Source organism: Nelumbo lutea, chromosome 7 (genome assembly GCF_056320005.1).
Source record: "Nelumbo lutea isolate HS-2025 chromosome 7, American lotus-T2T, whole genome shotgun sequence".
NCBI classification, from domain to species: Eukaryota; Viridiplantae; Streptophyta; class Magnoliopsida; order Proteales; family Nelumbonaceae; genus Nelumbo; species Nelumbo lutea.
Genome location: NC_142690.1, coordinates 57,600,911 through 57,622,979, shown reverse-complemented (window position 1 = coordinate 57,622,979; position 22,069 = coordinate 57,600,911). Strand labels below are relative to the sequence as shown.

The 22,069-nt window shown below is 37.0% G+C and overlaps 1 protein-coding gene across 1 annotated transcript; it reads left to right on the top strand.

Moving 5' to 3' along the window:
• The first annotated feature begins 4,338 nt into the window (after nucleotides 1-4,338).
• Nucleotides 4,339-21,774, top strand: LOC148846531 (Ribosomal L18p/L5e family protein). Its single transcript, XM_088955977.1, has 5 exons — nucleotides 4,339-4,368; nucleotides 4,494-4,615; nucleotides 10,989-11,208; nucleotides 18,129-18,233; nucleotides 21,537-21,774. Exons 1-5 carry the CDS (start codon nucleotides 4,339-4,341, stop codon nucleotides 21,543-21,545), a joined length of 486 nt encoding a protein of 161 aa, XP_088812103.1. The 3' UTR covers nucleotides 21,546-21,774.
• The last annotated feature ends 295 nt before the right edge of the window (nucleotides 21,775-22,069 follow it).

Sequence of the window (22,069 nt, the reverse complement as noted above, 5' to 3'; positions counted from 1 at the left end):
AGAGAATGGGCTTTCCTAATAGTTGGTGTGATCTAATCTGGTAGTGCATCTCTACTTCTTCCTTTTCTATAAAGCTCAATGGTTCTTATGATTTTTTCACCACTAAAAGAGGTTTGAGGCAAAGAGATATTCTCTCGCCCTACCTCTTCATTATTGGTAATGCAAACTCTCTCAGCTTTGTTGTACAAAGAGGAAAACTCTAAAAGACTTCAGGGAATCAAGCTTGCAAAGGATGCAAACCCAATCACTCACCTCTTATTTGTTGATGACTACTTCATCTTTTGTAAGGCAGATCCAGAGTCTTTCCTCAACATCAAATCCACCCTTCGGTTGTTCAAAGATATCTCAGGTCAACATATCAACTTTGCCAAGTCAAAAGTCATGTTCAACAAGAATACTCATAGAATTCACCAAAAATTATTAAGTAGATCCCTAGGAATGAAAATCATCAATTATAGTGCTAGATACTTAGGGACCTGGCTAGCAGATGGAAAAGGTGGTAAGATGAGCACCCATAAGCATCTTGCAGAGAATGTGTCAAACAGGATGGACTTATGGCAAGCGAAAACCCTATCTCAAGCAGGCCGCACCACTCTTATCAAAGCAGTTGCCCAAAGTATCCCTCAGTATACAATGCAAACAAGCTCTTTACCAGTTGGTCTCTGCAAAAGGTTGGATGGGCTTCAAAAGAATTTCTAGTGGCATGGCAACATGAGTAAGGTAAATGGTTGCAATTTAAAATGGAGTATCATTTGCTCTTTCAAAGCCATTGGTGGTTTAGGGCTAAGAAGATTCTCTCTTATGAATAAAATTCTCCTTCTGAAGCCTGTATGGAGACTCCTTAATCGCAATGACAGCTTCTAGGCTTAGCAAATAGAAGCTATATATGTGAAGGGCAAATGCTTCTTTGACTTGAAAGCCAAGGCTTTGGACTCAAGGTGGTGGAAATGTATCATTAAGATAAAAAATGAGCTAATATCAAACTTCTTCTGGAAATTAAGGGATGGGAAAAAAATCTCAACTTTCCTGGACCCTTGGATTCCTCTAATGGAGAATAACATCCCCATTCGACGGAATGTAGATGGGGAGGCTTCACAAATAAAGGTATTTGATCTAATCACTAGTAGACATTCCTAGAATTATGATTATCTATATCAACTGCTTGATGATCGCAGTGTGAAAGCCATTCTCAATATCCCCCTTAGATCATCTTCAGAAAGTGACAAGTTGCTTTGGAAAAGCTCTAAGAATGGGGAATTCTCGGTGAACTTTTCCTATCATGCTCTCATTCAGTCCCTGTTCCTAGATTCGACAAATGCCACTAAATGGTCCAAAATTTGGGCAACTCCTTGCTCCCATAGATGTCAAATTTTCATATGGAAATTTCTACATAATGCAGCTCAAACCAAAACATCCATTTGGAGTTGTAGAAGAAAAGAGGAGATCTGGTGCACTTTCTGCAAGTCATCTCCTAAAACTCAAAATCATCTTCTATTGGAATGCCCTCTAGATCGAACTATTTAGATGTAAGGCCAAATTGGGCTAATGCCAGAGGCTTTACTAAATTCGGGTCAAAGCAATTTATTAGATTGGGGGTGGCAGTATAATAACCATATCAAGGACAAAGCATTAAAGTATAATTACCTCACAAAAATCCTTGCAATATTCAAAAGTCTATGGGACACAAGAAATGAAATCATCTTCAATAATGGAAAACCAGATCCACTGATAACCTTAAGGAAAGCTAGTAATTATCATAACTTCAAAACATATGTGCCCCTATGTTCACCTCCTCCTTATCCAAATAATGCTTTGGACCTGCAAGATGTCCTGCAGTCGGAGCAACCAATCATTATGGTGGATGGGTCATGGGACAGTATCACACACAGTGCTTCAACTAGATTCTTTATGTTCTCACATCGATCTCCTCTTCTCCTTGCAGAAGGACAACCTTGCATGGCACGATCGTCAACATCAGTTTAGCTCTGGGCAATCATAAAAGGTCTCCATAAGCTTTTGTGTTTGGGCCACAAAAGTGCTTTTTTCTGCTATTGGACACTAAAGGCTATCTATTGAATATAAAAGGAACCGATAAAAATATCAACTGGGAAGTTCAAGCTCTATAAAATCACATCTTTAATCTACTATCTTTTTTTGATGATATCAAATTGTTGTATGAAAATTGGTTGGTCGTTAAGTCTGCCCATGATCTTGCAAGACAGGCCAGGCTTAGAAAAACTTTTATTAGCAAATCTAGCCCCCCTTCGTCATTTCATGTTTGCTTTTTGGATCACTGTAAAAGGGGGCTCCTAATGTACCCATGATCTTTGTAGTGGTTCCTTTTATTTTGCCAAAAAATACATAAATGAAGAATATCACATAGCTATCCCAAATACAATAGACAGAGTAGACAATAGATCAACAAAACTATTTAGACGAAAGAGCAACATTCATTTCACACTCCGGGTTTAGTCTAAAAAAGATGAAAACAGAGCACTTGCATGTCAATGTCATCAACAGCAATTGAAGCAAGAGAGAAAAAAAACGATTACAAAAAATAAAAATAATAGAAAAGGGGAGACAACGAAAAAGATTGGTCGATTCTTTAAACTGAGAGTGGACTGAAAATAGATATACAAGATAATCAAAACTAAAAAAAAGGCGATGGAACTAAACTGGTGCTGGGATTTTGCCGGAGCTGTTTCGGTGGTGGCTTCATTACCAGCTCCGAAAACTCTCTTAGGTCTCAGTTATCCCATAACATACGATAAGTAAAGCAAAAATAAAAAAGAAAAGACTAGAAGAATGTGCGAGAAAGTAACCTACCTGGGCTGGGATTTCGGCCTAGACTCTGATCGATGCAATGGGGGAGATTTCAGATGAGTTCCGTCTTCAAATTAGTCGCCCTCGGTTGATGAAAGCTGAAGAGTTGAAAGAGGAAAGCCAGAGAAAAGGGTCGAGTGGATCTGATTCTAGCACCGCTGCTCTGTTCAATGTCTTAAGGTCGGAGGCGACGAATGACGTTCTTTGTTAACGACTCAGCTTAGGATCGAGGAAAGACAGAGAGACGATGGAGATGGATAAGAAGAACCGAAGGTGGGAGAGAATACGGGGAACAATTAGAGAGAGAAAAAAAGATTTCCCAGTTATGGGTGGAAGGAGGAAGGCGACGACACTGTTCGAACTTCGGACCAAGAAGAGAGTGAACCCCGGAAATGAGGTATTTAGGCTTTGGGAGGGCGGGTGGTGTTTTTGTAATTTTGTGAAAGGGGCAGTTTAGTAATTACACAAAAATAAACACAAGAAATCTCTAATTGAATCAAACATTGGGTTCTCTTCTTCTTCCTTCTTCCTACCGTTATAAACTCCCAACAAAGGTTCCTCTTGCAGCTTCAATCGGTGATTCACTGATTCGTTTGGGTTTTCTTGCATTTGTTTCTTCAGTTTTTTTTTTCCCGCCGCACAGGTAACTCCGTTTAGTTCTTGTATTCATTGCTTAACGTACCAACTCTGCCTGTTCTTACCTTATCTAAAACTGTATTTTGGCTTCATATGTTTATGAGTATATCCACCACTGTTTTTTGCCATTTCTTTACAAACTTGGAAACAAAAACAGAAACATTCTATTGTTTTTTCATGCCAATTAAAGGGATGGATGGGTCTACCACTGTTTTTTGTCAACAATGGTTGAAGGCTTGATGCCTCTCATTCCTTCTCTTTCTATGCAACAAAAATTTCCACCGAACATTCATTAATTTATTCCTTTTTAATTTTTGTCAACAATGGTTAAAAGATTATAGATGCAGTACTTGTGCTTCTTCTCTTTTTACGTTTGATTTTGTTGTTACTTTTTAATTTATTTTGTGTCTCTTTGCCATTCGAACTACACACATCAGTACATCAGTCCGTCTGAAATACAGAGGACTGATGAAGGAAGCTAGTGGGTTGAAACTTTGCTATTCCTTTTTAAATTATTTTGCTCCTGAGTGTCTGGTCGTATGCTCTTGATCTGGGATATGAATGGACTTGCATGAAGGGGCTGTTCAGCAGAGATTGAATCCTTTGTTAATAGATGGAGCTTCCCTGTTTGTATTTGAGGTGATTTTAATATTATCAGTTTTGTTCAAGTAAAGGAGGGGGAAGGCTGTCACGTTAGATGATTGAATTCAGGGAGTTTGTCTACAGGTTGCAGCTATTGGATTTGCCATTACAGAGAGCGGATTATACATGGAGTAGTTTCAGACATAACCTGGCTTTGTCTAAACTGGACAGGTTTCCTTTGACAATAGACAGGATGACATGTTTAGCATAGTTGTCAAGGCGACTAGGTGGTTTTCCATGGGCGCTTGGCGGGCGCCTATATACAAGGTGGGCACCTACCTACATCTAATGTATATATTTTTTTAATTTGTTATTTTGATATTTTATTACATGTTTTATTCTTTTAAAATAAAACCGGTTACATACTATCATTATTTTATTATTAAGATAAGAATACAAAGCCTGTTTCTTCTTCTTTGGCTACATGCATAAGGGTTTTTTTCGGTTCTATTGGAGAGGGAGGAGAACCGAAGATTTCATTCCCCAGCCCAACTCTATCGCTCCTCAGCTTCAGGTAAGTTTTTCTATTCTTCCAGCCCAGCTTCAGTCATTGCTTGCTTTTTTTCTTTCGAAAAAACAGGGGCTCCGCCCCTATACTCCTCCCTTCCTCCACAGCTCCACTCATTCTTCTTCTTCCGCCCCTGATTGTTCTCAGTCATAGTCCTATTCTCAGTCCCTTTTTTTAAAAAAAAAAAAAAAAAACAGGGGCTCCGCCCCTGACTGTTCTCAGTGATAGCCTCAGACTCAGAGTCCCTTTTTTTTTTGAGAAAACAGGGGTCTATACTCCTCCCTGCCCCTAATCCCCTATACTTCTTCTTCTTCCTCTTCTTCTTCCGCCCCTATACTCCTCTCCTCCCTTCCTAGTTCCTGCACTTATTTATTTATTTATATTTTTCAATTAATAGTTAGTGTACATGCTTGCTTGTTAGTGTATAGTTAGTGTACTGTGTACATGCTTGCTAGTTATATGAAATTTAAAGTTTTATACTCATTTGAATGATTTATAGAGTTAATAGTTAGTGTACATGCTTGCTAGTTAGCACACAAAACCAATAAAATAGCTTACAAAAGCATAGATAACGTAAAAACTCAAGAAAATTAATATTTTAAAATTCCAACGCCTAGGCGACGCCTAAGCGCCTAGGCGCCTGGGCGCCCTGTGGTCACCTAACCTCACCTTGGCGCCTTGAAAACTATGGTTTCCAGGTTCAGTACAGGTGGCGTTAGCTCGGACAACATCTGATCATTGGCCAATTCTTTTGAGAGTGGAGGCTAGAAACAGGCCCTTCAAGCTGGAGATGATGTTGTTCCAGATCCCTGGGTTCTTTGGCAAGTTAGAGGAGTGGTGGAATGAATCCCAAGTGTCTGGTTCTGCATGTATGGTGTTCTGGAGGAAGTTAAAGTACTTAAAGAGCAAAATCAAGGCCTGGTGCAAGGAAGAGGTTGGATGTCTCTCTCATGGAAAGTCTAAGGTTTTGGAGGTAATCCAGAGGCTGGATGTGAAAGAAGAGGTTGGGGTTCTTTCTGATGCTGAAAGGAAGGATAGAGAAGCAGCTAGAGATGCTTTTGGTTGGTTAGCACTGATGGAGGAAATATAAACCAAGAGCCTATTGGTTAAAGGAGGGTGATAGGAACACTTCTTTCTTTCACAAGATAGCTAATCTCAGAAGAATAAATAAAATCTCAAGCATTAAGATCAGGGATAGGAGGTTTGAAGGGGAATTGGGTGAATTTTTGTGAGGACCTGTTTGCAGCTCATGAAGTGGAGGGGTCAAATTCAGATGGGGTTCAATTTGACTCGATTTCAGCTTCTTGTTTGAATCCTGTAATATGTAGCCACTTGAGAAGTCATTTATGAAGTGATATCATTGTAATGTTTATGGAAAAATGAACAGTTTTCAAGAAGACTTCTGCTGTGTTGTATGCTTTTTGAATTGATTTATCCACTATGCATTCAAGTGCCTGGTTTATTGTCATCTTGTATTTGTCTTCTTTTTTATGCATGTGAATTGACTTACAGATGGGATGTATTTATATATCTGAGTATACAATATTTTGGATGGACAAAAATTGTTAGTCGTAGCTATATATTTTAATTTGTTAGATGTTAAATTGCTAAGGTTGTGACAGTCCATACATAAGGGGTATTTATTATTTTTCCTTGGTGCTGCACACAGGCTCTTGTAAGTCCATTCCTTCTAGATGATTCGATGGATAATATGGTTGAGCATTGTTTGAATATTGCCCCAGGTAAACAAGAACCCCATCAGTCCAAAAGGCATTACTGTATTTGCAGTTTCTGCAAATTGACATTAGTCTTAATTTTACAGATGACAAACAGGCCGACAATAAAGAGGATCTGGTTGTTGATGAATTTACTAGCAGTAGTTATAACCTTCTTAAAGAGCTTGATCCAGATTCTGCAAGGCGGATTCATCCAAATGACCATAGAATAGTAAGGGTTTTGAATAATTTTCTGGTGCCTGTGCCTTTCCCTGAAAAATCAATAAGTGATGTTTTTTTTTGTCTAGATTTTAACTCGTCAATAAAATTTTTAAAATATATAACAAATTGAATGGTGACTCATATATAACAATATATGTATGTAATTTTGATGGGAAGAGGGGGCTTCCAATGATGTGATAGAAGAGAAAGATTTGCATTTGTTTTTTAAAAAAATCAAAAGGATCTAGCAATGGTCATTTGGTGCATGTGACAAAGCTGTTCTCATGATTAAAGGTGGGGGTTATTGGAGCTGGGCATTGTAATTGATTGAAAAGGATTTATAATAAGAAAGGAGTGAGGGTTAAAGTTCGAAATCAAAAGGAGAGTGGTAACCAAGGTTCTTTGTTTCCATAAGGTGTTAGTGGAAAGTGGAAGGGTGGGGCAAAATCAGGTTTTTCAGAGAGAGGATGTGCTGAAGGTGTGGAGGGGCAACAGGAAGAAAAGGAACGACGGATAATCAATTGAGGGTGGTTGACATAACTCTGAGAAGATGTTTGATATCAATAAATTGGTGAACGTGGATGTACAAGTGAGTCAGTCTCTGGGATTGTTTTTCTTGGGTGGGTAGGAATTTGCAAGAAGAGCTTTTTTTGGAGTTTGAGTCTAGAAAGAATGAAGATGACTCAAAAGAAATGTGAAAGGAGCAGGAGTTTGAAGAAGTGTAATGGAGGGTCTGGACTCTGGAATTGGTATGAAGTCTTGGTTCAGGGGGGTTTTTGTTTGAGAGAGGATGTAGTAGTTTTCATTAATGGTTGTGTTATGTGCCTTAGGAGAACTCACCCCTAAAAGCTAGCTGTTAGAGGGAGGGAACCCAAGCACATATATACCCCACAATAGCATCCCATACTACTGATGTGGGACACCTCACATTTGCATTCCATACAAGCAACTTGGGACAAATGGATCGTAACATTCCACCACGTTCCACAGTCCCAGTGCCCATGCAGGCTGGCTTTGCACTAGTCCACCTAGTCCCGGCCGAACACTGCAATACCGACGTCACCACCTGCGCCGCACGATTGCAACTAGGAGGCATAGTGTAGGCTCTGATACCATTTGTTATGTGCCTTAGGAGAACTCACCCCTAAAAGCTAGCTGTTAGAGGGAGGGAACCCAAGCACATATGTACCCCACAACAGCATCCCATACTACCGATGTGGGATATACCTCATGTTTTCATCCCATACTACCAACATGGGACAAATGGATCGTAAAAGGTTGTTGTTAGAAGTGGGGCGAATGAAAGGAGAGGGGGGGTTCAATTGTGTGTTTTGGGATAGAATGAGGTCTTTGAGGGATGTTGTAGGGACTCAATTGTTGGTTGGGATGAGTATGGGCAGGGGGCTTTTATTGGTTTGACCTCTCTTCACTGATATATATATATATATATATATATATCACCATTGTAATCCTTTTTCTTTCCTTTAGTAAATTTTATTTTTGCTAGCAAAAAAAAATATTATATGAAGAGTCTCTTTAAACAGAGAGACGAGATTTGCATCTACTATTGTTAGATGAAAGCAATCTTTCCTTTCACAGTTCTTTCTTCTCTTCTACCTTATCTCTTTTTTCCTATTCCTTATTCATGACATGAGAAGAAACTTAAAATGACTTCTCCATTTTCTTTTTTTAATGTGCATAATTTCTAATTTTCTATTACATATACCATCTGTCAACCATGTTCTAAGACACACACACACACACACACACCACACAGAGCAACGGTATGCATATAATAAAATAAAAGCATATAGTATACTATTTTAAATAGTTAGAGATAAGTATAGGCAAAAATGCTTCAAACAATTTTGACTCTGTCAACTGGTTATTGACGGACAAGTCAATGTTGATGCCTTGTTGTCCCCAGTGACAACATAATGAGTATTGACTGACTAGTAAGTGATTTAGTTGGTCTGGCCCTCAATTGACTAGTCAACTAGTCAACTGTTTGATAAAACTGAATTGAATATTCCCACATCTCAGGATTAGATCATACTAAATATCCTTTGTAATCCAGTTAGGATGCAAGCATTCATTTACTTTTTATCAGTATTTTTTCCTGGTTTGAGGACAGTAAGAGATAAGAAATTGCTAACCTTGCATCTACTAGACATTACATGCATGATTCTATGACATTGCATACTTGAATGGATTCAAGAACAAAGTAAATAATAAGAAAGCACTGATCAGCTTACTTCGACCCCCACTCTGAAATAATAAAAAAATAGCTAGGGAAGGTGTCGATGATTTTAGCAACCGATTTCTCTAGTTTCGTTGACCTTCTCTTCCTTTCCCTATCTTCCTACTATTTTTACATTTTTTTTTATTTATTTCAGATTCTCCAAGGTCGATTAAGTTTCCAACCGAGAGGAGTCTAATAACAACAGCATTCGCTAATTCTAGTACACCAGCTACCTTATCAGTCTTCTTGTAACTTACAGCAGCGAAATTTATCAACCATCAATCCCATTCTGAGCATTGTCATTAACCACCGAAGCTAGGAATATTACCGCTTTGTTAACAGGTTAACATAGCAAGGACTATCCCAATGAAGTGTTTAAAACAGGAATACTTGCTAATTCTCCACTCAGAACAGGAATGACATGACTAGCAAAATAAAAAAATAAAAAATAGTGTAATTATCATCAGCGAAATGAGTGGTGGAAGCGAAGATTCTTCACTTGAGATAATAAGGAAAAAAAGCTAAAGCAATTAAACTGACACCTAGAATGCATGATAAAAATTAATACTTCGCAATTAATGAAACAGGAACAAACAAAGTGGAACACAACAGATGGAACGGATGATGGGGGGGAATAACAACTACTTAAACAAGGAAAAACAAAGAACAGGGGGATTCGGTGGTGACCCCATCGTCAACTTAAACCCCGAATCCGATTTACTTTATAATTTGCATCAGAGAAAATAAGAATAAATAAAACAAAGTAAACGAGCTACAAGGAAAGAAAGAAAAATAGGGAACTGAAACCATCGAAATGAAAACAGTAGCGTAGAACATATTCCCATTCATTTTCCTTGCAAACCTGAAGCAATATGAAGACAGCTCAACACAGTCTCACTGTTGTCTCTCACGATCAGCTATTGAGCTATATAATTGATAATTGGAAGACAATCAATCTAAAGCAAAACAAAGAACGAAATAAAAATGAAAAAAAAAATAAAAAATAATTACCCAATGAAGTCGAGCTTCAACTAGGTTTGAGTGTTGGCCTGAATCAATCTAAAACAAAACAAAGAACGAAAGAAAAAAGAAAAAAAATAAAAAAATAATTACCCAATGAAGTCGAGCTTCAACTAGGTTTGAGTGTTGGCCTGAATCTGGTTAGTACTGCGAGCAACCTCTGGTGTTTCTTAGGATTGAAACAATAAGGACCCGCCAAAATTCAATTGAGGTTCACAACCGTTCACTACACCTTATTCACCGCCGCCGTGAAGCGAGAGATGAATGGTGTTCCTCCCGCTGAGAATTCTCCTCTTGGCTTTCCTTCTTTTCTGATTCTCTCTCTCTTGGCTCTCCTTTTCTATTATTCACTCTCTCTTGACTCTCGTCATTCTTTTCTCCTCTCTCTGCTTTCTTTGCTCTTTTCATAGAGCTCTTCCTCTGCTTCACCCTCTTTGCCTCTCTTTCTCCTTGCTCTTTCTTGGCTCTTCTTGCCACACCGAAAATGAAGCATCTAGGTCTCCTTTTAAAGAAGGCTTAGGGGCAGCTTCATAAATTCCTGCAAAATTGGAGGGAGGCAAATAGTTTTATTTACGCGGGTCAAAAGGGGGTTAAAGGTAAGACAATTTTTCCCTTATCAGTTTTTCCTCAAACCCCAACCCTTGCATCTTTATCTGAACTTTCTTTCAATAAAATTCATATTGAGAATGCCTTCACAAAGGTTTGTGCTTTTAGAACAATTATTTATATGTTTGTTTCTATCAACCTGATGTAACTGTTTCTAGTCACATATCATTTTTTTTTTGGCCAAGTACATCATCACCTCGTCTACCCCCAAGTGGCCGGTGACTCAGAGGCTGAAGTGGATGAAAGGGGTCCCTTCTGGTTTTGTCCTTTTCTTTGTAGCAGGGTGTCTAGACTACGTTTGGCAAATCTTGGAAGCAGCATATGCAAATCTAGACATGACCTAGCTTTTATTATCCAAGGAAATAAATGTGGTCACCAAGACTCGTGTTTGGAAATTAGATTTGTTTTCTGTTTTTTGTTTCTCTTTATCTCTTATTTGGCAATGCGATTTATCTAATATTCAAAATTTGCTAGGTTGGACACAAGGGATCAATGTGAGGATGACAGTAACAAAAAGATATGTGTTGCGATTGTTCATATCATTGAAGTACATAACAGCAAACGTTGTGGACAGGAATAATGGGCGCATTGTAGCAACAGCTTCAACAGTGGAGCATGCGATCAAGAGTGCATTGGAATGTGGAAGGTCTTGCAATGCAAAGGCTGCAACAGTTGTGGGGGAGGTGCTGGCCATGCGACTCAAGGTGGAAGGGTTGGACCAAGGTCAAGGAAGAGGTATTCATGCTGATGTCAACAAAGAGATTGAGAAGAAAGGCTTCAAGAGCCAAACAAAGGTATGGGCTATTGTCAATGCCCTAAAAAATAATGGTGTTAAACTCATCCTTGATGATGACCATGGTTCTTCTTCCAATATATTCTAATTAACATTGTTGTACCCTTTACTTGCTCTGGTAGGTGTCTTTCAATTTAATGATGCCTAATGGTAATTAGATTTTAGAATCCATTTTCCTCTTGTTATAGCTGCAAAGTTATGTATTGGAGGAATGCCATTGTAATCAGTGTTACTATGTTACATATAAACAAGTTTTCTTGTTTTCCTGTCTTGAAACTAACAACTAGTTCAACTGAGCCCTAATTTGGTGAATCACCTCTTAGACTTGAGGATGGTGAATGGCCCGGTAATTGCTCTTATTAGAGGTGTTTAATCTAGCCATTTATTTTATTTTATTTTTTGTTTTTGGAAAGGGGGTGGGGAATCAAGTAGTTGGGGACTAATACTGAGAACATTCTAGTATTTCCATCTCAAGCAAAGAAGAGTTAAATGGCATAGCATTTGTGCAATTGTACCATAAATTATTTGGAAGATTTTGTTGTTGTTGTTGTTGTACAGGGGAATTGGGGGTGGGGGAGAGTAGGGTGCACGTGAGGCCCATTGGCCATACCATGGAGAGTCTGCATATCTGAGGGTCTGATCCCATGGCTCTAAAATGGAGGGGGGGGTACCATATGACCATCTTGACCACTGGGCCATCAGCTGGATGGTTATTGATAACGATGATGAAGCTGAAAAAGATTGCTGAACCTAGTGGGACCAATATTACTGCAGATCTGGGTTTTCCAAAACTATCAACTAGAAGATGATCAGGAATTGATGCTTTAAAGGAAACTGCTTTTGTCCTCAAGGATATCCTTCACTTGTGTCAAGATTTGGAAGTGGTCCTTTCTCAAAAGTCAGATCTGGCATGAAGGAAATAGAGAAGCTCATGCAGCTGCTAAAAAAGGTCTTGTTGAAGGTTTTATCCCCAGAAACAACCCCGAGTGGTTGGACTCTTTTAAAGTCGAATGTTTCTTGTTTTATGCCTGTAGAGTTTTAGATTTTTTTTTTTTTTTTTTTTTTTTTAAGTTGTTCCTTCTGTTCTAGGGGATTGTTTTGCTGCTATTAGGTTTAATTTCGGTGTAGCTTGATGGCTGTTTTGTCGCATGAGTTGAATATGGCAGACACCATTGTTGCAAGTTTAAATTGAATATGCCAGACACCATTGTTGCACGTTTTACTTTTTTTCTTGTGTTTACTAGTATGTATTTAAATCAAATCAAATTGGATTGGGTGGGGGTATATCCATATTTGATCGAATTTAAAGAGATGAAATTTGGATCACCCTCTGCAACTGAGAGATAAAAAGCGAAAGGGAAAATGACTTAGGGGATGTCTAAAAACAAATCCAACCATGTTGTCAACACCCCGTTAGGGTGGATTTGGTACCATTGTTGTGTCTTAAGTTTACCAATACAACTTGGTGAGAAATATGCTTTCATGTCACAGTCATTTCAATCAGAAAATTGCATGTGTAGGGGATTGATCAATGGCATTAATAATTGAAATTTCAAATTTGGAGTTTTGAATAGAAACAATAATTCGTATTGATGGACTAAGCTACCTTGAATGGTCTAGGGTAATTAAACTCTACATTATTGGTGGGGGGAAAATAGGATATATTAGTGGTAAAGTGAAGGAATCGAAGACTGGATGTGTTGAATATGATGGGTAGAACCAAGAAAATAGTATGATGATGTCATAGCTATTGGTTTCCATGCTGCCACAAGTAAGTGACATTCATGTGGGCTGAAACAGCTTGTGAAATATGGGAGCAAATGAAATCTATTTATTCAGAGCAAAGGCATTATGCCAAAATATACCAACTACGAATTGAATCCTCTACTTGCAAGTAGGGGGAGATAAGTCTCTCAGTGTACTACTCAAATCTGGCATCAATCTGGAAGGAATTGGATCACTATCAAAATGTGAATTGGAAGTGCGATGAAGATGCAAGGGCATACAAGTCACTTATTTCTCAGCAACGAGTATTTATTTTTCTTTGGGGGTTGAATCCTATATATGAATCTATTAGGGTACATATCGTGGGAAGTAAAATCTTACCATCAGTTTAGTAGGTTTATGCTTTAGTTTAGTCAGAAGAGAATATAAGAAATGTGATGAATTGTGCAGAAGGGGAACTGCTTGCCTTAGCTGTCCGAGGAGGTACAGATTCAAATGTCAGATGCTCTTTTAAGAAGGGTAATAGAAGTTCTAGTTTCAGCATCCAATTGAGGGCTGTAGACATATTGTTATGATCTATCAGCAGGTCCAACTCTCATTCTGGGATAATAACTGTTCAAACTTCATTGAGAATTGGAGTAAGACCCTAATAATTTGGTATGAGAAGCACAAGTAGCTTCAAATTGGAAATCAGTTGGTACTCTGAATATATAGACCAGCAAATCCAACAGGAATATCTATCTATTGTATCATCAGCCCCTGTAGCAGGATCAATAATTTCTGGCACTTTCGCCGTGTTTCCCACTTGGGTTGACAATGGCAATTTATCAAGTTCATCATGTTTTAGTGATAGCTTTGCACGTTGAAGTTCCTCCAACACACTCCCCAAACCACTGGCTGTTTCATGCAACAATACTGCATGGGAGTTGTTTTGGCTCTTTGATGATTCTCCTTCAAGAAAATTCCCATCCATATGAGAAGAAGAATTCTTAGTACTCAGATGAAGGTTGGTAAAGATGGTCATTCTCAGGACACTCTTGCTTCCCCTTGGAGTTAGGTAGCTCTAGGTTCAGTTGGTCTGGAAAAGAACAAAACAATTGGGAGTTGATTACCAGCAGTGCTTCTGCTACTGTTGGAATGTTGATCCAATGAGCATCCTGTATCACCATATATATGTACTGGGGACAAAGGAACTTGAAGGAGTTTTGGCTGCTGCATCACCATGGCAGCAGATACCTTCTGCCTCTGACTTTATTCCTTGGTCACGAGAAGAAGTGCTTTACCGGGCTCTGTTATAGTCTCTTTCTTCAGTAACATTTGACCGATTCCCCGCAGGTTCACATGAATCCTTCATATTTAGTGGACAAGAATAAAGCATAATTGTTAGTTTCTGTTAGTACACTTACACCAACAAAAGAAATATCTAAGCATAACCAGGACTCCACACTGAAAGGGTATACAGAATTTAACGAGTTGGGCAAACAAGTAAACCGTAAACATCACTTTTACGTGGAAATAAGGGCCAAAATATATCTAATCATCAAAATATTTAGAAAACCTATTGTTGTCGCCAGGAATGGGCCGAGGGCAATAATGTCAATTTACTTCTGAGACAAGGGCTGATAGAGCCAAAGGCCTGTACTAAATCCAACCTATGAAGGAAGAAACACGTCAGAGGCCCCGAGTGTTGTCTCAGGGGCGGGGTGGAGATTCCAACAGTTAAGTTAGCAATGGTGCAATAAGCAAGATAGGACGAGGCCTGAGTATGAGGGTTCGGACGAGGTCAACAAAAAGTTAGAGAGTTGAGAGCAATAAATGCCAAGATAGCTTACCTAGGGAGTGATGCCCCTTATTTATACTTGAACTTCCCTGGAATTAGTTATAAGAGAACGGCCAAGATGCAATTTTTCCCACGCATCACCATATGAGGATACCATGTGTCAGCACGTTACTGGGCCTATCATGTGCGCCTACATCACCTATATCCCCAAGAGGAAATCTAGGAAAAAACCAAAGTACTAACAACTGGTTCAATAATGCACCTAAAAGTCAAAACTTATCAGTATTACCGAGTACTGACCAAGCTTTGTATTCCTTAAGAAGACGTGTTATTTCTAGGATAAAAGGGGGGCATATATTTCATTTTCCAATACATGCAATATGTGTGTCATGCTTTGCAATATAGCAGAGATTTTCTGAACCAAATGCATACAAAATGCATCCATGAGGTATTCCGGAGTATAGCTGTTATTTTCTCTATACATCTCCTCCCATACTCTCCGAGCATTTTTTTCTGCTTCATATGACCTATGAGATGAGCTTGGTGCTCTAGTGCTCTTAATTTCCATGTCTGTATCTTTGTCCACTTCTTCCTCACCTCTAGAACTTTCCAAGATGACAAGCCCATCCTTAAAATAATTATAAGTATTTTCCAACCTGGTAGCAGCTCTCTTTTCTTGATCATCAAGTGGATAGGTCTATCGTATATTTAACGGTGGCAATTGGACGGGTTGGGTTGGGTTTGGCTTGGGTTGAACTTCAATTTAATTTATTTAATTCATCAATCTATTAATGACCAGTTATATAAAATTATATGGATTGGGTTCAATTCAAACTCGCTTTAACTCAATCCAATCCGCCCAAACCCATTAATTTTATATTTATGTACTTAAAAAAAAAAAGAACTCTCTTGACAAATAAGTTGGTCATAGTTTGGTGGTAATAATAGTTGCTATTCACACAAGTAGCCAATGTTTATATCACATTACATGCATGTTATTTTTACACAAGCGGCGAAGCCATTTTACTATGTTTAGATTTTGGGCCGAATTGACTTGTATTGGGTCGGGTCAATTTGGACTAGGCTGGCCAACCCAAACAAACTGAACTGAGGTGATAAGGTCTATTCATATTTAGACCAAGATGAGCTAGTCTGGACTTAGGTCAAGTTGATTTGGATTTATGTCGAATGGGTGAAGTTTGTTGATTTGAGACAAAACTAAATTTAGTCAATAATTAATAAAAAATTAATGCATTAATTATAAATTATTTCATTTAAATGAAGAAAATTAAAAAAAAATGCTAAGGAATTAGTACATATATCTGTAGTGGTTAACCCAATGTTTATCCACAACTCAACCCATTTAAATGGGTGGGTTGGGTGATTAACCCATTTCGAACCCACCAAGTAAATGGGCGGGTTAGGTGGGTTAGATTAGGGGTGATCATTTCAGCCCGGGCCCACATCAGACCCACAAATTTTAGGGCCGGGCTTGGGCTTAATACTTCAAGCTCGGCTTGGGCCCGACCCAACCCGCATATATTTAAATTTACACATTTTGAGTATAATGTATACATGTTATTTTACATTATATTATATATTTTATATATAAATATTATAACATGACATGTATAATTTATATTACATGTAATATTTTATATTATATAATGTATAAAATAAGTTTATATGCATATTATGTCATTTAATATAAAATATTATAGATATGTAATGTTTTATATATGAGTGACATTGGCTCGGAATCAGGCCCGGCCTGACGCGACCCATGATCACCCCTAGGTTAGATACCGGGTAGGTTGGGTGAAAATTTTCCACCCTTACGTATACCCCATCTTCTGCATATCTGACAACAAAATCAGAAAATCAGAGTGTAAGGTTTTACATATGAAGATTGTAGTTACAATTTATCATATGTCTATATGTGTACATTGTTGTTATAAAACATGCATGAGTAATTGATGATAAGGATGATCCTTTGTTAACCTAAACAAGATTATCCAGACATTTCAATACTGGTATATACCTTGTGCCACCATGGGGAATGAATATATATATATACAATTGGGATGTTCTCTCGTGCTCTCTCTGTGTAACAAATGGAATCTACTCGTGCGAGTAGATTCCCACGTGAGAGCAACCACTTCTTATTAATTATATAAATTGTTAGATAATTATGTAATTATATAAATATATAATAATTATTATATATAATTATAAATACTGTTATTATAATTATCTAATTATATAAATATATAATAGTTGTTATAAATATTGTTAATAACTAGATATCGAACCGTTCAAATAGTTTTGACCATTTTTTATTTTTTATAATCTAATCGATTTTTGGCTAAGGACCGAGATTAGGATAAAACATAATCGATTACCTAGATGGTTCCCAATTAAGAAAAGGCCAAAAACCATTGAATAGGTGAATGAATCAACAATTCAACCACTCAAGTCAATGGATCGTTGACTGATTCAACGGTTTTTAGCCAGGGACTAGGTCAATTGGTCAACAAATCCACGGTTTTTGTGAGCCATTTCACAACAAAAAGCCCTCACTTTTGGAGGTATTGGACTAATCAAACTCCCTTAGCTTAGCTAGAAAGGACCCTCTCAAACCTGGGGACACAAAAGTACATTGAAAAATAAGGAGCACGAGAAGAAACCTAAAGCTAAAGGGGAGGCTGACCAAACCCTTTATCCTGACAAGAGGTGTCTAAAAGGCTGAGTTCAAAAGCCATCAATTGCCTCCATTTAAGTCACTAAGCCCTCTCCTCAACCCCTAATCCCAAGAATTCCCATTACCTCTGATAGCAGAGATTACTTTTCTCACTTATTCAGAGAAATGGAGTAAATTGACAGGAATCTATCCATGAGAGATACTTCCCCTAGCCATACATCTTTCCAAAATAACACTATCATAAATTGGATTGCTTCTTTTACACTCCCAGTCTTCAATTTATTTCCTTGTGCTTTGTTGTCTTCCAGGATTTGAACCTACTTCTAATTTATGTTTTAATGGAGGAATTTGGCGTTAGAACCTTCATTGTCATTACAATTTCCAAATTCATTGTTTGATTCTTTTCTAGTTTTACCAGCAAGTTAATGGGAAGAAAAGATAATTTTCGAAAAAGTTAGAGAAAGGAAGATCTGGTTGGGTTATCTAGAAAAGTAGTTTATATTTTTTGGTCTGAGTATTTCCGGTATTCTGTTTATTCAGGGTATATTTGTCTCTATCAACATGGTTATTTATGTCTGTTGTTATGTTTTAGTGAGAGGCAAGTCAGTCCTTTTATTTGCTTTTCTAACACATAAATAAGACAGAGCAGTTTACTTGTTGCTTAAAACAGTAATTATGTCTTTCTACTAATGGGTTTACCATGGATTTTTATCAGGATATTGTGAAGCATGACCTTTTAGAGGTGTTTAATCAGTTTTTTGATAGAAGAAGAACAAATCTGGGAGCCAATGCTACTTTTATTGACGTAATTCCTAACAAGGTGAGAGCATGATAACCAAAGGACTTTAGACCCATTAGTTTGGTGGGAAGTTTGTTGAGATGATAGTCAAGGTATTATCCTAAAGGATCAAGAATGTGCTGCTTTTAATAATTTGTCAATTCCAAGGAACTTTTGTGAAGAGAAGACAAATAGTGGACCAAATCTTGATGGTAAATAAGTATGTGGAGGAAAGAAGTGGAAGGGTGCAGTCTGCAAGCTTTGATTTAGAAAAAGCATATGATTTGGTGGATGGGTGATGTAGGACCAACTCAGTTCTAGTCCTTAGAGAATATTGAATGGTCTTCTTGATCATAGTTTTATGGCTGTCAATGGCTTCTTGAAGGAATAAGAGAGAAAATAGGGAGATAAAGAAGAGATAAAGTACCTGGAATCACTCACAGGGTGCCTAGAATCACTCATCATAGCTAGCATAAGTTGAAGAAAACTCAATATGATTCATTGCCTTTGTGTAAAATGTCTATACATATTTATAGACTCTAAACTCATAATAATCTTAGGAGTCAAATTGTTAGACTTAATAATCCTTGTAGGACTCAAACTAAGTTATTATATCCTATTTCAATTCAAAGAAGACTCAATAACTCTAATCCTACTTATGCAATGACTCTGAAATTTTAAACATAAATAAACTATAACTAGACAATTTAAAACCTATCATTGGATTCCACAGAAAATAGCAAAATGACAAAAATACCCCTACTGTCCAAAAATATAGGAATACATAAAATATTATAAAATTCCAATTTTGACTCTTCAACTCTTGCATCAATGGGTCCTTTGTTGGAGTAGGGAAATTTGGATTTGGAATAGATGGAGAAGATGGATAGAATGGTGTTTGAGGATCTATCATTATTCAGAAGTGGTAACTAGTGTTGTCTTTGATTTCTTTCTAGCTAAAAGAGGACTAAGGTTGGGGGACCCCTCTCTCTCTTTTTGTTCATGCTAATTGCTAATGTGCTAAATAGATTGGTAAGTAGAACAAATAGTTTCAACCTAATTAAAGGATGGAGAGACAAGATGTGGCGGTGACTCATTTACAATTTGTAAATGATTTAATGTTGTTCTCTGAAGGAGGTTATGAAGATAAGATTAGGAATTCTTTACATCTCATTAGAACTTTCAAGAGGATATCTAGTTTGAAGATTAACTTAGGGAAGTGCTGTGTGTATGGGGTGAACATGACAGAGAAGGAGGTGAGAAATATAGTAGAGGTCCTAGGCTGTGAATATTTGTTTTTGAAGATAATAAAAAATTTATTAAACAAAAAAGAAGATACAAGGAGAGGTGATAAGCAATCACCAGATGGAAAAAAAAACAATCCAAAGAAAACCCAACTAAGGCTGACAAATCCAGCTAGGTCAAACCATCCCAACAAAGCCAATCCCTCAAAATCCAAACCCATTACAAGAGAAAAAAGAACAAAAATGAAACAAGAAACAACCACCAAATAAAAATCAGACCATTAAAACAAACAAAACCGAATCCATACAATACCCAAAGCACACAAAACCGCCACCCACAAGAGATCCAAAGCATAACTCAAACCCCCAATGGACTCTGCATCAATAAGTCTTCTTATCCGATCTTTTTAATGCAATCTTCTTCTTGTCTTCTGACTCTACATTTTGGTGTTTTCTTACTATCTTGTTCGGCCCAATGCCAAACACACCTTTTATCATTGCAAAAACCTTTGAAGCTGCTGGTATCTGCTGTTGGCTTCTTCTATTCTAACTGTTTTAGGATCAATGGAGAATGTTGGATGCAATTATTGAAGGTATAACTTTGAAGGTAGTCCATTGGGTTAAGACTCTAGAGATCTTTAATTGTTTTACAATGGATGGCATGCTAAGAGGCGAGTAGTAGCAGCCTCCTCCACATTGAAGGTTTACAAGACAAGTGGGTTCCTTCAAGCAAATAACAAGATAAAATTAAACTTTGACATACGCTAGGGAAATTAACTTAAAGCAGAAAACTTAGCACTACAAGGATTAAAACTAGCCAAACAGCTATAGCTCAGGTACATGGAGGTTGAATGCAATTCAATGTTTGTAATGAATGGAGGTAGCTAGGGATATGGATTTATAGACAAGTTCTGAGAGAGATTAGATAACTTCGAAGAGAGGTTGAGGCTTCATTTAGATGGGTTAATAGATCAGCCAATGGTTTGGAAAATGCACTCACCAACCAAGGAGCTTCTAGGGAGCAATGTTTTTGGGCTTCTTTGATTACCTGATGTCATTAAGGGGCTAGCTCAGTGGGAGCCATTTGTCACTGTGCACAGATTGGAATTGCCTCAATCGGTCGGAAGTCAGAATACCAAAAAGAAATGGATTATATACATTAAATGTAGATTTGAGGTGCAACTTTAAATTATCTAGTTTTTTTCTCTGTTTTTATTTTACTAGTAAATCGGTATGTTTCAGTTTTAGATAAAAACAATAGTTTTAATATCTTTATCATAACCCATTAAAAAGGATAAATAATCAAATCATGGTGTGATAGTGGATTTAAATTTTGTATTTTATTGTCATTATTTATAAAAATACTTCTTATTTATCATATTTGATTTTGTTTAATATGAAAAATATATAATATTAGAGATGTTCTAAAAATATGAATACTGAATTGCATACTTCACCATTTCAGCCTCATAGTTGAATATGAGAATGGATATTTACCTTAATGATAATTAACATCACTAATAATAAAATATTAATAATAGAGCATAAAAATAATAAAAATAAAATAATAGCTAATATTTTTAAATATAAAATTATGAATTAATAAAACAATATTTTAGTTTGAAATTATTATTAAAAATATTAATTTTATAATACTATTATTATTTTAATAATAAAATAATATTAAAATACAAATAATAATCTTTTATATTGTTATTTTATTAATTCTTACATTATTTCTAAAATTTTAATAAAGAATAGTAAGAGTGTGTTACTAATAATAAATGATGAATAAAATGTACAAAGGGCATTTTTGGGACAAAAAACAAGAATTTATTAGGTCTAATGTATGAACTAAAGTGTGATAAGAGGTCTTAAAAAATAGCCTCAAGTCTAGAAAAAAATAGGCATAAAATGTACAAGTAAGCCAAAAGAACAAGGCCTAAAACAACTTTGTCCTCGTTCATTTGCATCTTTGCAACTTATCAGGTAAATAAGTGTACTTACTCAACAAGGTCTAAAACAACTTTGGCCTCATTCATTTGCATCTTTGTAACTTATCCAATTAAATGAGTGTAACTCATGTTCTTTTGATTTTCAGGATTCTTAGGTCAGTAACAAAATGACATTTTTACCTATAAAAAGCTAATATGAAAATGGGTAAAGTTGTCACATTATACTTTATTAAATTTCTCCCCAGGTTGGAAAGTTACTTACCCACTTGAGAGATGGGTATGTTTTACTTGGGGAAGTGGAGCTTATTTTATGTGGGACCCATTTGTTAATGCAGAAAGAACATTGTAAAGTTGGTCAATGGGAAAAACCATTGAATGGGGCCTTTATGTGTTTTTTGTTTTTTAAAAACTTGAACTTGCAACAACAACAAAAATAATTCGTATTGAACACCCTTAATGGGTCCCACCTTGTCTAAGATAACCAATCATTGCACATTCTTTACCATCATTGTCCCCCCAAATTACATCTACATATTTTGATATGGGAAACAAAGACATGATACCGGAAAGGCTTTGACCAATCACAACCCCCCCATAAATTTGATGAAAACCCACCTTACCTTGCCTCCTCGAGGCATGAAAAAGCAAGGGTAGAAAGAGTTAAATCTCCCTTAGTTTT